Source organism: Zalophus californianus, chromosome 4 (assembly GCF_009762305.2).
Source record: "Zalophus californianus isolate mZalCal1 chromosome 4, mZalCal1.pri.v2, whole genome shotgun sequence".
NCBI lineage: Eukaryota > Metazoa > Chordata > Mammalia > Carnivora > Otariidae > Zalophus > Zalophus californianus.
In genome coordinates, this window is record NC_045598.1 from 174,449,448 (window position 1) to 174,462,406 (window position 12,959).

At 49.2% G+C, this 12,959-nt stretch overlaps 1 protein-coding gene across 1 annotated transcript; it reads right to left on the reverse strand.

Moving 5' to 3' along the window:
• Nucleotides 1-4,694: 4,694 nt before the first annotated feature.
• KLHL38 (kelch like family member 38) lies at nucleotides 4,695-12,749 on the reverse strand. The gene is made up of 4 exons (XM_027582335.1): nucleotides 12,543-12,749; nucleotides 10,543-11,896; nucleotides 6,689-6,794; nucleotides 4,695-5,796 (listed from the first exon to the last, which is right to left on the reverse strand). Exons 1-4 carry the CDS (start codon nucleotides 12,626-12,628, stop codon nucleotides 5,507-5,509), a joined length of 1,836 nt encoding a protein of 611 aa, XP_027438136.1. The 5' UTR covers nucleotides 12,629-12,749; the 3' UTR covers nucleotides 4,695-5,506.
• Between the last annotated feature and the right edge of the window lie 210 nt (nucleotides 12,750-12,959).

Below are 12,959 nucleotides of genomic sequence, written 5' to 3' on the forward strand. Positions count from 1 at the left end.
GAGAAAAGATAAACGTCTCAGAGACTCCGCTAATGAATTCTGCTATTTTTCTCCTTGGTCTTATCGTGAGCGTAGAGATGTCTCCACATTGCTTCCCTTCCAACCCCTTTTGGAAGGTTCTGATTTTTACAGTTGTCCTGAGGTGGCCCTCTTGTCTCTGAATGTGCGCAGGGCCGATGGGACTGTTGGGGACACTGCAAAGACAGCCTCTGAGTGGGAATAGGACAGACCTTCCGTCTGCATCTTCCCAACTTAGAAACACCTCGGACTCCTGAATCCCTGTCTGTGTCCTCCAAGCACCATTTTTCTGGACCGCTGGCTTGTTATGGGAGCGTTACCGGGGAATTCTGGATTGCAGGCCCTGGAATGCTAATTAAATCAAATCAGTGAAATCAGGAGGAAGAGAGACTCACGGGTATCTTTAGGGAAAACAAAGACCAAATTCCCCACATGAAGAGAATAACGTGGCATTTGAACAGGAGCCTAGAATTCCTATAAGACTGCGTGGAAGCTGACATTTCAGAAGCCAGACTCCCTTCCCCGCCCCCCCCCCCCCCCCCCAGAATCCTCTGCATTGGATTCACTCTCATGACGTCACCCCAAAGGCTTATGTTGGCAAGATCGAGAATAGGCCATAACCGGTGACATTGTGTTAACAGATTAGTTCTCTTGCATAATTTATTATGCCTGACCCTAATTCCTTCTTGATGGGCATTTGGCAGATACTGCTCACCCTGGCCTCTCGGGAAGCTGCTCGGAAGCTGCGTCTTGTATACATAGGCCTTGGGGTCCATTTGGTGTTTGCTAGCCCCTGAGAAATGGTTGAGCTGAGTTTAGTGCACATTTACTGAGTATCTTTGCAGTGCCAGGCCCTGCGGGGCTGGGGTGGGGACACAGAGATGAAAGACACAGTCCCCGCCCAAGAGATGCCCTGATGAAATGGGGAGAGGAGGTGGAGTCCATGCCATGCGGCTCCGCCTGGGGCGGGGGGTTGCCTTCTTGTGGGAGATGGCATCCGCGATGGGCCGAATAATGCCTCCCCACAAATGCATGGCCACCTGGAACCCAGAATGTGACCTTTTTGGAAATAGGGTCTTTCAAGATGTAATTAAGGTGAGGATCAAGATGAGATCCTGCTAGTTTCGGGTGGGCCCTAAGTCGGGTAAGAGACAGAAGAGGACACACTCGGACGAAGGCCATGTGATCCTGAAGGCAGATTCTGGGGTGATGGAGCTCCAAGGTAAAGAATGACAGTTTGCCTGATAATGAAGCCCTTCTTTGCACCCAGAGCAGCCCATATGCTCCCGTGATGTTTAGGGCCCATTCACTTGTGCTTCTGCTCATTCATCCTGCAAATGCGTCAGCACCATTTGTGTGCCAAGTACTGACTGAACTTGGCCTAGAGGTTCATAGGGACCAAGACTCTGTGGGCTCCCATGAAGAGCTCCCCTTCCAGTTCCGGTAACGAGTCTCTACAGTGCAACAAAGTGGAAGGAGGGGGAATAAAGGAAGGGAGGGGGGGAGGGTGTAGAAAGGTTGGAGAAGCCTCCACGGAAGAGGTGAAGGCCAAGTAAGAGTTCAGTAGGCAGGGCAGGGAAAGGCATCATGGCCGAGGGAATAGCATGTGCGGAGGCACAGAGGACACGCACGGCGGGTTGGAGTGAGGCAGGGTTGCGTCAGACATCCTGGGAAGGACCAAGTGTCTGAGTAAGACCCGTCACAGTCGTTGTCCTCTGGGACCCTGCAGATTTTTGTTATAGGCGGCGAAGGTAAATTCAGCCACTTTCTTCTTGCAGACGCTGTTTTCTCTTCTGGCTCCTCTCCTGCTCACTGGTTTATGTTGGGACAGGGTGTTTGACGTTTTTGTTAGTGTTTTCTTGCTTAGCTCTTACTCCACTTCATTTTTGCCCCTGCCCTTGTTGCCTGTTGAGATGATTAGTCAGGCTATCTGACATTTTTTACTTAAAATGTTTCAGTTTAACCGCCGCCGGCTAAATATACTTTGACCTCAGCTCTGGACTGATTCTCTACTCAAACAGTGAGATGAAGAGATGAAGGAAGCCTCGTGCCAAAACTTTCTCTCTCTTTCTTTTTGGACTGAGATTATCCTCAGCAGATTGGAAAGCATCCATTATGGGCCGAGGGGCGTTTTGCAACCCAGTTCAGATACGGGGTTTGGCCGGGGGGATGCCCAGGTGTGTGAATGCACCTGCCACGGAGGTGTCTTACCTGACGCACAAAGCTGGCCCGCCACGCGTGTCCGAATGTGTCCGGCCCTGGTGCCATCTTTATAAACTCCAGGGGACAATTTACTTAGTTCTTCTGTGCCCCAGCAAGACTTGGACAAGCTCCGAGTAGCCACAGACTCGGGCGGCTTATAACATTTTGGATTTAGACGAAGGGGAAGGAAAGTGGAGACATTAGCAAGTCTCTGACAGAAGGAATTTTGGAGGCCACAGAAGGAGTTTATGGATGGCAAGACTCCCACTTCCAATTCCAGGCGAATGGGACCCTCTGGGATCAGCTCTCACCCTTCAGGCTTGACCTCGGTGGGCTGTGCTACTTCTTCCCCAGGGTGGGAGAGGGGAAGGGGAAAAGGAGACAGGGGTCCCTGAGCAGAGGATCTGAGGCGCTTACACCAGGGGCTATCCACAGGGACGTGGGAGTTTGAGATGGAGGGGGGAGCAGAAAAGGCAGGGCCAGAGACAGGCGGGTGCTGGTGGCAAAGGCCCTGGAGGCTGGAGAAGGGATTGGGGGCTCTATGCAAAGGTCTCTGGGAAGCTGTAAAGCCATTTTAAGCAGGAGAGGAATATGAGCCGGGCTGTGTTTTAAAAAGATTAGCCTGGCTGTTGTTCAAGGAAGGATCAGAGGTGGGCAGGAGTAGAAGCAGCAAGGGCCACTTAGGAGGCTGGCCAGCGATGACAATGCAGTGAAGACGGGGGGACCGAGGTGTCTGCGGTCCCTGACATGGATGCAGTGAGGAGAGGCATCTCTGAGCAGAGACCTGAGGGAGGGGAGGGAGAGAAGCCCGCGGGTGAGGCATCTGGGCCAAGCGTGTTCCGCTGCAGGGTACGGTGCGTGTGACACAGATGTGCGTGTGACACGGATGTGCAAGCCCAGAGGCCAGTGTGGCCGACGCTGAGTGGGGGCACTCGGTGGGAGGTGAGAGCAGAAGGGGAACAGCATGAGGGGGGGAGCAATCTTGCGGGTCTCTGGAAGGCATTGGAGAAAGCTGGGAAGGCTTTGGAGAGGGTTTTGTTCTGTTTTTTAATTAAAAAAATGTTTTATTACCTTTTTTTTTACTTTAATCCCAGTATAAGCTCTGGAGAGTTTTCAACAGGGGAGTGACCTCTTCTGACTTACATGTTTGTGAAAGACATCCCAAGCCTCTGGGTGGAGAGAGATCCGGGGGCGATCGGTGGTGGAGGCCGAGATGGGTGCAGATGATGCACAATGGCGGCTTGGACCAGAGTAAGAGCCGTGGCTGGTGGGGTGGCTGGGGGGGGGGTGCCGCCCAAACCGAACCGAGGGGGGGGTGAGGGAGAAGAGCCAAGAGCAGCGTCCGAGGCTTCGGGCCCGAGAAGCTGGGACACAGGTGTTTCCCTTTGCCAGGCTGGGGAAGCCTACTACGGGAGGAATTGGTTTGGTGAGGAAACAGTGATCGGGAACATGTCGACTTGGAAGTATTTAACATCCAAGTGGAAACATGGAGTGAGCAGTGGAGTCTGGAAGTGGAGAACAGTGGGAAGTCGGCAGCGCGGCGGGAACGAAAAGCCATGCACGAGGGGACTCGCTACCCGCCCCCCCCCCCCCCCCAGGGGCGTGAGGGTAGATGTGCAAAAGGCGTAAGGGCTGAGCACTGGGGCGGGGTGGGGGGGGCACCACCCTTTACTAGTTGGGAAAGAAAGAGACAAGAATGAAGTGCAGGGAGTAGGAAGAGAGGGTGAGCGGTATCCCAGAGGCAGAGTGAGGAAGGCATTTTGATGGAGGGAGGGTCCTCTGTGTGGTAGGCTGCTGACTGGTCAAGTCAGATGAGAAATCAAAATGCACTGCCTTTTAGGCACTGGAGGTGTCACTGGTTACCTTTTGCAGGGAGAGGTGGGATCGAGGGCCTGAACAGAGAGGGTCAAAGAGAATAGGTTTTGGTAAGAGGCCAGCCAACCGCTAAGATGACAGCATCCAGAATGAGGAGCAGGGGCAGACAATCTGGGCAGGGGGTCTAGACCACAGCCACGTGGTCTGGGGAGGAGGGCAGAGCTTTGGACCCCTGCAGGAGAAACTGAAGTGCAAAGAATATAAATTGGGAAGAAAGGAAAAATCCGGAACATGAACCTAGAGAGCTGGGTGGGGAGGAAGGCTCCAGCTTGAGGGCACTCTGGTGCCAGGCTCAGGGTAGTGAGACCCATTCCAGATGCTTCCATTGCTGGAGAGAAGATTGCCAGGTGATTATAATGTGCCACCATCTCCAGTTTATTCCTGGGTGTGGGACTGAGCCAGCTTGGGAGGCGCTTTGAGACCGAGAGGGCTGTGGGGGTATTCAGCCCTGGCACGGAGAGGGCAGTGATTGCTGGGATCTCTGAAGGAATTTGTTGGCTTTCATCAGAAGAGCGATTCTCATAACATTTACCAAAATGAAAATCCTGATTAATTCTGCAGGTTTATAGCTCCCCAGAGGCTGGAGAAAAACATCATTTGGCACAAGAAACAAACTTTATTCTGGCTGCATAGATAATTTTGCAAACACTAGATACTGCATTGCACACATTATCCTGGAATTCCAATTTACTACATCCATAGAAGGCAAAGAAACACGGTCATGGCCAATTTCCCACACTGCCACCTAGACCCTGTGCTTCCAGGGACCCCTTTTGTTCTGGATTTCCATGATGCCCTGGGCAGACGTGATTTTGGTCAGCCCAGCAGTTCTTTCTTTGGGAAACTGCTTCTATCTCATGATGTGCAGTTTGGATGAGCTGTCAATGATAATAGTCAACCTGACCTCTGCCTGTAGGGACGTGCTCCAGGATTATACAGTTGTAGTAGCTCAAGCCCCAGAAATAGTGATTGGCTCAAGAGGAAGGCATGGAATTAAGAAACAGCCAATTAGGATTATTTTCAGGGTTAATATATAGATAATGGTGAAGTTCTGTCTTGAAGATGCAACTTTAGAAAACGTTGAGTCTGAGTTTATCAGTTGCCATTGTCTTCATACTGTGTGGATAAAGAAGCTTGTTTGTAGCATGAAGTCTAACAGAGATGAGGTAGAGAAGGAGGGTAAGTGGGGGGAGAAGGGGAGAGAGAGAGGGAGACAGGGTGGGAGTGTGGAGAGCCAGAGAGAGACGGGGAGTTCTGTCAACAATATGCCTGGCTCCAGGCCTCCAGGCTCTGGAACTTTCGGTCCTGTGGGTACTCCCTGAATACTTTTGGGGTTATGCTCCTTTGAGTTGGGTTTCTGTCTCTTACAACAGAAAGCATCTTGACTAAGACCCACGGTTTCTCGACAACTTCATGGGAAGGTGGGGGTGTGGGGTATGCACTGGAGAGTGAGGAAGGCGTGGTCAAAGAGTTTGTGAGGCAGCTGTCCCTGGGATGTCCAGGTGTCTGTCTCGGGGTCGTAGCAGTCAAAGGAAGCCAAGTCCTCGATGCTGCAGTCCGTGGTCAGCCGCCGCCCGCCCGTCACATAGAGCTTGTTCCCCATCACCGTGGCCCCATGGTGCATCCTCCGGTCTTTCATGTCCGCACACTTGACAAATTTGTTGGATTGAGGGTCATAAGCAAGAATCCTCCTTGTGTAACCTGAAAACCAATGGCATATCGGCAAGCTCAGCATTGCTCATTTGGAACTGGAAGCCTGTGGTCTGGAAACATGTCTGATCTTTGCCATTGCCCAGTACCAAGGCTGGACTCTGAACTAAGGTGTAGAATGTTTTGGTAACCTGCCCAAGGTCCAGTGTGTGGCAGAGCTGGGGTTTAGACTCAGATCTGTCTGATTCTGACCCCTGAATCCTTAACCTCAAGTTAAGGCAGCATTAGATTGGGAGCAGCCTCCTGATTCTAGCAGCTTTCTCTGTCTCGTTGGCTTTTTCATCTCTCTCATATGCCCCTCTCCCCGCCAGAACCTTAACAGTCCAGAGAAGGAACCTTGGGAATTCAGGAACCATTCCCACGACAGCCCTATCTGGTCCCCACCACTTCCCACTTTTACATTTTACAGATGTGCAAACAGAGGCACAGAAAAAGATTCATAACTTGCCAAAGAGTATACAGCCAGTGACAGAGTCAGGATTTGAACCTAGGTCTGATCCTAAAGTCAGTCCTCTTAAGCAAGACACTATACTGCAATCGCAGAGAAATGATCCATTAGTGGCTAATATTACTAACAGTAGCAAACATTTTTTGAGTATTTGCCAGGTATCTGGGATAGTGCTAAGTGCTTTAGATATGCGAGCACATTTTCTTATCACAACAAGTCCGTGAAATAGGTATTATTTCATTCCCTGTTTACAGATGAAGACTGGGAGAAACTTCTGGATGAGAAAAGAACTTTGTCAAGTCATCCACACTCCCCTAGTTGGATGGATGTGCTTTTAAAAACACTGTTTTGTAGAACATCTGTCTATTAGTGACCCTTTTTCCATGGGAGATGCCAAGTTTGTGTCCAGCCTAGCCATCCTCTGTTCAAACTCACCTCCTACGATAACAATCCGCTCCCCAAGCACCACTGCAGGGGCGCACACATTCTTGATCATTCTCGTCTCCATTTTGAACCATGTGTTTCTGGAAATGTGATAAACCTGAGGGAGAAATATGATCATGGTGCTGCATTTTAAAGTGATAAATAATTTTTAAAAGATAGGAGTAGTATTTAAGAGATTGAAATAGGATTCTTTTTCTTTTCACTTTTTAAAATGTAGGCAGGTGTATTATTATCAATAAAATGTAATTAAATAACAGAAAACATATATTACTAGAAATTGGTCTTTATGCGACCCCCATGAGATCCTTGGCTCTGTCTCTATAGAATGGACCAAGAGTTACGCATTGTGGTATGTGTTTGCTTACCTTGCTTGGAACATTTTTTTCTTTTAATGGGAAATGGAGCAACTTGGGTATTCATAAGACCAATGATTTTTCAATCATTTCTATTTCCGGCTCATGTTTAAATTTCTAAATGTTCCAGTGTATCGGAGAGGGCCCTAGAGCCAAGAATACATTTGGGGCTAAGTGAGGAAGGCTTTTGAACAGTTCATGCCTGAAAGTCATTAGAATCATAGAGGAAGCACGAGAAAAGAGAACGAGCAAGGAGGGGGGGCAGGGCTCCTTGGCCATGGTCTGAAATAGAGTCACAAAGCATGATTCCTAGAACATGTCCCCTTCAGTTTAAATAAAGTTCAAATATCAAATATAAATTAGTTCCTTACTAGCAAAATTTAGCATGAGAGATTTAGGATGGACTTCATATAAGAAAAGAAGGGGTAAAACATTTATTTACCAAAGAACATGGCAATTCTTTCTATATAAAATTTAATTGCTACTATATGAAAGACTGTATTTTTTATAATTTTACCAAATTTGATCTTCACAACCATCCTATGAAGTAGGTACCATTACTTGCCCCCATCTTTCACATTAGATCATTGAGGCTCAGAGAGGTGAAGTGACATGCCCAAAGTCACACAGCTAGATGGAATGGAAGATATGGTCTGGTTGAGCCCAGAGTCCAAGTTCTTAACCACTGCACTCATGACTCTGCCTGGGGCCGTATAGGGGTGGCCTTTTTTGATGGAGCGGTTTGAGACTCGAGACCTCTTGTGGTCTCTCCATTCTTGAAGTTGGTGAAGCCTAGCCGAGGCCATGTGCCAGAGATGGGGGCAATCTCAATGGCTGTTAAGCCTCACCGTTTCATCTGAAAATACATAGAGGACACTGGAAAGTGGGATCCTTGGGGTAAAAGTAAACACTGAGTGAGTAATTGCCTCCTGGCTTTCTGTTCTTTGTCAGCAAGCTTGGAGTATGGTTTTAAAGATAGAGTAAACATCTGCACACAATCCTCATAACACCCCCAGAGAGGCTGGGGCAAGGATAACAAAGATGGGGCTTGACCAGGGGAGGAAGTGATGCTTTGTTATGGTGAAGGATTTGCTCGATGCCATCCAGAAACAGAGGGAGAAAAAAGGCCAGGGAGAAAGGTACACATACACACATAAATTGCACAGTGACACCACTGTTCAATAGTCCCGAAAAGAATGCATGCGTGCAGAAGAACCATCCTGTAAAGAAAACTGAATCTGTGCCAGAAAATCCAACCTACTCCATCAAGCAACCCCCAAGCTTTGATCTCATGCTATAGTTGAATGAGTAAAATTACCGTTTCAAAGCTAAGGCTAAGTAGACAAGAAAAGCTTACATGAATGCTTTCCCCCTTTTCCCCTTCTCACCACTGCAGTGTAAAAGGATTACTCACGTTAGTGGGTTTTTTTCTGCCTTTGCAAGCATCTTGTTTGATGGTACTATGCATTTTTTCATATGCCAGCTTGAAAGATTTTCTGAGCTTTGTATTTATTCTTAGGAAATCAATAACAATTTTGCAATGTGAAGTTGTTAGCATATTTGTTGACTTCATTTTGAAAAGTATTTTTTTTTTTTTTAAGGAGGGAGGGGTTCTAGCTTTACATAGCAGCCATTTGTTACATCTGCATTGTGTGGCCAGAGCTTGGTGGGGAGCAGAACACGTCTCTCTCGGCTCAAATAAATGAGCGGGATTTGGAATAGAATCCAAATCTGCCTAGATGGTCAGAGAAGAGCTGAAAATATGGGCTGGGGAAGCGAAGGCAAGAACAAACAAGGATTAAATTGAAGCTTGTTACTTTTCTCCATCTCCACTGGCACCAACTTAGCCCAAGCCACCTGGCTGGACCTCTAGAACAGTCCCCCAACTCTCCTCCCTTTGTCCACTCAGGCCCCACCAATCCCTTCTCCATAAGGCATCCCGAGGAACTCCTAAAAATGCAAATTTGATGACTTCAGCTACCCTGTTACTCTCAGGCTATAACCCCAATTCCTTGACAAGGTCCAGAAAACCTGCCAGGTCAGCCTCATCTCCACAAACACCCACCCCCCGAGAACGTTCCAGAATTTCTGTAGTAGGGGCTCAGGGGCAGCCGTCTGGGTGGAGGGGTCACTCAGGGCAGCTTGAGGAGGGGGCTGATGGAGATCACGTGGGGACTAACCCCTCCTCCCCAGCTCGGCTTAGGCATACCACCTTTATGCCTCCCCGCTTTGTGTCGCAGCTACATGCTCAGGCTGTCAGTCCCTCCAGGTGACGGGCTATGCCCCTTTCTGCTCCAGAGCCTTCAGTCCAGCTGTTCCCTTACTCCGGAACAACCACCTCAACAGAGGACTCTGCCTCTGCTCAGAGAAGCTTCCTGCCCCTGTCTCCATCCAAGTCATGTCCTTCTATCTTCCCAGTGATTCTCCCTCTTCATTTACCCACCTTCTCTCTTCTCTTGCCTCCCTGTTCACGTCAGCACAAACCAACCTCGAAAGTTCACACCATCCCCGATTCCCTCTAGACTGGTTTAGGGCACGCTCCGTGCTCTTGAAGCCCCGCTCCAGTCAGCACCTGAATTGCAATTGTCCTGAAGCTCCTGGAGGGTAAGTGCGTGTTCCTGCTCATGCTTGTGTCCCCAGGGCTCTTATCGGGGCTGGGGCTCAAGATAGCTCTCATCAATGAACAAAGCAACGACCAGGGATCTCCTGGATCATCTTTAAAGACAGGCTCATTGTTCAAGTTTGTCATATCATTACATGAGCTGCAGAGATTGGAACTTGCATAAAATGCTTAATATTCTGAAATTTTGGTCTCTATTAAGAACACTTCTCAGAGAGCTTGCTAGTGATATTAACATCTACCTGTCATTTAAGGTCAGGGCTCCCCAACCTGGCTGCTCCTTAGAATGTCCGGGAGACGTCTGTAACAGGTATATGTCAGGACCCCAAACAAAGAGATTTTGATTCAGCTGATCTGAGGTTGGGTTCCCAGGAACTTGGTAACAGACTGTGGACCAAAGCTTGGGAATCTTCTTCTAAGGTCTTGCTGATTTGGGTTAGAGGCATCTGCAAAATTCCTATAGAACTTCACTATCTGACATTCAATGTGTTTTAGCTTGAACTTTTATTTTTTTTGAAGTTTTAGACATACTAATTTTATTCCTCAAATAAAGATAAACTCTTTGTGGACAGGAGTTGTATCTGACATTCCTTTGTATGTGTTAATCTTACACAACAAGAATTCATAGATGGATAAAGTCTTGCTGAATTTAAACTTCCTTCCTTCCTTCCTCCCTTCCATCTTTCCTCCCTCCTTTATGTTTCCTCTGCAAATGATAATGTGTATTATATGTATGAGTGCATGCACTCATGCATGCATGTATCCATGTATGTGCACAGGCACACATGTATATGTGTGTGCACACATGCACATGTGTGCATGCATGGGTGTACCCTCATGCACTTTCATGATGGGAGGGACCAGCCATTTACCTGGATAAGGCGTACAGGATTCTGCATGATGTCCTCTCCCCCAAAGAGGTAGAGTCTTTGGTCTTTCACAGCAACAGCAGGGTGGAGAACCCCCACTGGCATGCTGGCCATACTCTCCCAGATGTTGAAGATGCTGTTATATCTCTCCATGGAGCCCATGACCTCTTGCCCTTCTCCAATGCCCCCAATGGAGAAGATGAAGTTCTTATGGGCAGTGCTTCTGTGGGAGTAGCGGGCCACCAGCATGGGCTGCCCCAGCCTCCACTGGTTAAGCTTTAGGGAGTAGATGTAGACGTTGTGGCTGGGCACGTTCTTCCCTGCGCCGACAGCCATGCCTCCCAGCACGTAGATGCTGCGGTGCAAGGTGATGGCCGAGGCCTTGTACAGCCGGGTCGGGAGTTTGGCAAGGTTCTGCCACTGGCTGGTCTGTCTGTTGTACAGCAGAACATCCCTGGTGGTCTGCTGGTTGTCCTTCCTCCCACCCAAGAGGATGAGGAAATCTTGGTAAGAGGTTCTTGGGGGGACATGCCATGGAGGCTGGAGGTCTGGGGCACTGGCAGTGCTGTACGTGGCAAACATCTGCCTCTTGGCCATTTCCAGGATGGTCTGGCATGAGGGCGAGGACTGCAGGAGGGCATCGTTGGCGATGAAATGGTGGAAGAAGGCCGGGTGGATGTACTGAAGCCTGACCTGCTTGAACAGCTCCTGCACGTGTCGTTTCCGGGCCTGGAGGTCATGCTTGATCCAAACCATGAGGGCCTCAAACACCTTTTCCTCCTCCCCACAGAGCCCATCATCGCCCAGGTAGTCTCTCAATTCCAAGGCACAGAGCTCCTTCAGGTCGGCCGAGGCAGCCACCTCTGGGAAGCACGTCAGGGCCACCTCCCTGGCTTTCTTCTTGAGGGTCTCACAACTTAAGATTTCAGAGAGTCGCATCATGCCCAGGCAGTTGCTGGGGGTCAGCTGGCTCTGGAGGTAGGAGGAGCAGGCCTCCAGCAGCTTGGGGTACTGCAGCATGGAGGCTGCCTCCATCAAAGGCAGGGCATTCTCAGCTGTGACGTGCACCTCCCCAGTGTACACATACGAGATGATCTGGTCCAGAGTCGTGGAATCGATGCCTTTCAGCTGGACTTTGGCCTCGCTTCTCTCCCGGAAGTTGCTGCAGAACATGGCCCGGAAGTAGGGGCTGCTGGAGGCCAGCACACTTCGGTGGCAGGGGACCTCGCAGGTCCCGGTACAAATGCTCACATCAGTCAGCATCCTGTTTTGCCTCAGGCCATTGAGCTGCCTCAATAAGTCAGAGGAGAAGTCGTGGTCTTTGAAGAGCAGCCCATCTGGCAACTCCTCGTCCATCCTGCAAGGAGGGGGAGAGGTCCCAAGGGGAAGCATGTGCTGAAGGGTTTAGCTGTGGTGTCTCCAAGACTCAGAGCACCTATGTCCATTCACTAAGATGCTTGTGGATATTGCCAAGAATGTTGCTTAGTGAAGATTGGAAAGAGAGTCCACCTATACCCCAGACCTCACAGCCAACACCTCTCTTTTTGGTTATGATTACTCCCAGAGGTAATAGGCAAAAAGCATCTTCAGATAATCTGAGAAGAAGAAAAAAAAAGAACCACCAACATTGTTGGAAGTTACCTGATGGTCACGGGCTGAAGCAAAGTGACAGTCCATGCATTTGACCAGCCCAAATCCGTGAGCCTTGCTCCAGCTTCTCAGCATCTGTTATTTAGTAAACTCATGTAAGCATCTTTCTGGGTGTTAGTCATTCCCCCAGGAGTCATTCTGGGGGCGTGGCCCTCTGGTAAGCAGACAGTACTGAAGGATGAAAATGGGCCTTTGCAGTTTATTTTTTAAAACACAATTTCACAGAGTCTTTGGGGTTTTGTTTTAGAGATGTGACAAAGAGAAAGCAGAGACCAAACAATACTCTGGGCAGGGTTTCTTGGATGACACCTGGCAGTCTACCTGTAGAAGAATTAAGCATTAGAGATCTTTACCTTGGTTTGCCGCGGTGACATCCACCGATGCCTGGTCCGGCTGGTCCCTCCGGAGAGCCTCCACCTCTGGCTCCAAGTAAAACCATAAACCCAGGCCTTTCCTTCAGTTGGCAAATGATTTGTCTTGGGAGAATTCTGGATTTGTTTATGCGAACGGTGCTTTCGCAGTTTTCTAGAACTTCGGGAAAGAAGCACTGGGCAGGGAGACAGTGTATACATTCCAGGGCTAAGAATAGTTGCATATGTACTTTCCACTGTTATGACATGTGACTCTCCAGTTGCCTTTTGCAGCAACCCTAGGGCCTGCGGGGCCAGCGCATGCCCACATGCCTTATTTCCTTGGCAAGTGTTTACATCGGCATAAATAGATCTGGAGGAACAGCTTCTCTTTGAGAAGACTTTGCTGCCCACTTGGAC

Coding starts and splice junctions, on each gene's coding strand:
- KLHL38 (XM_027582335.1), bottom strand. CDS start 12,628: ATGGTTTTACTTGGAGCCAGAGGTGGAGGCTCTCCGGAGGGACCAGCC. Junction 6,795..10,542: donor ATCCTGTACGCCTTATCCAG/GTAAATGGCTGG, acceptor TTTCTCCCTCAG/GTTTATCACATTTCCAGAAA. Junction 5,797..6,688: donor GCGGATTGTTATCGTAGGAG/GTGAGTTTGAAC, acceptor ATTGGTTTTCAG/GTTACACAAGGAGGATTCTT.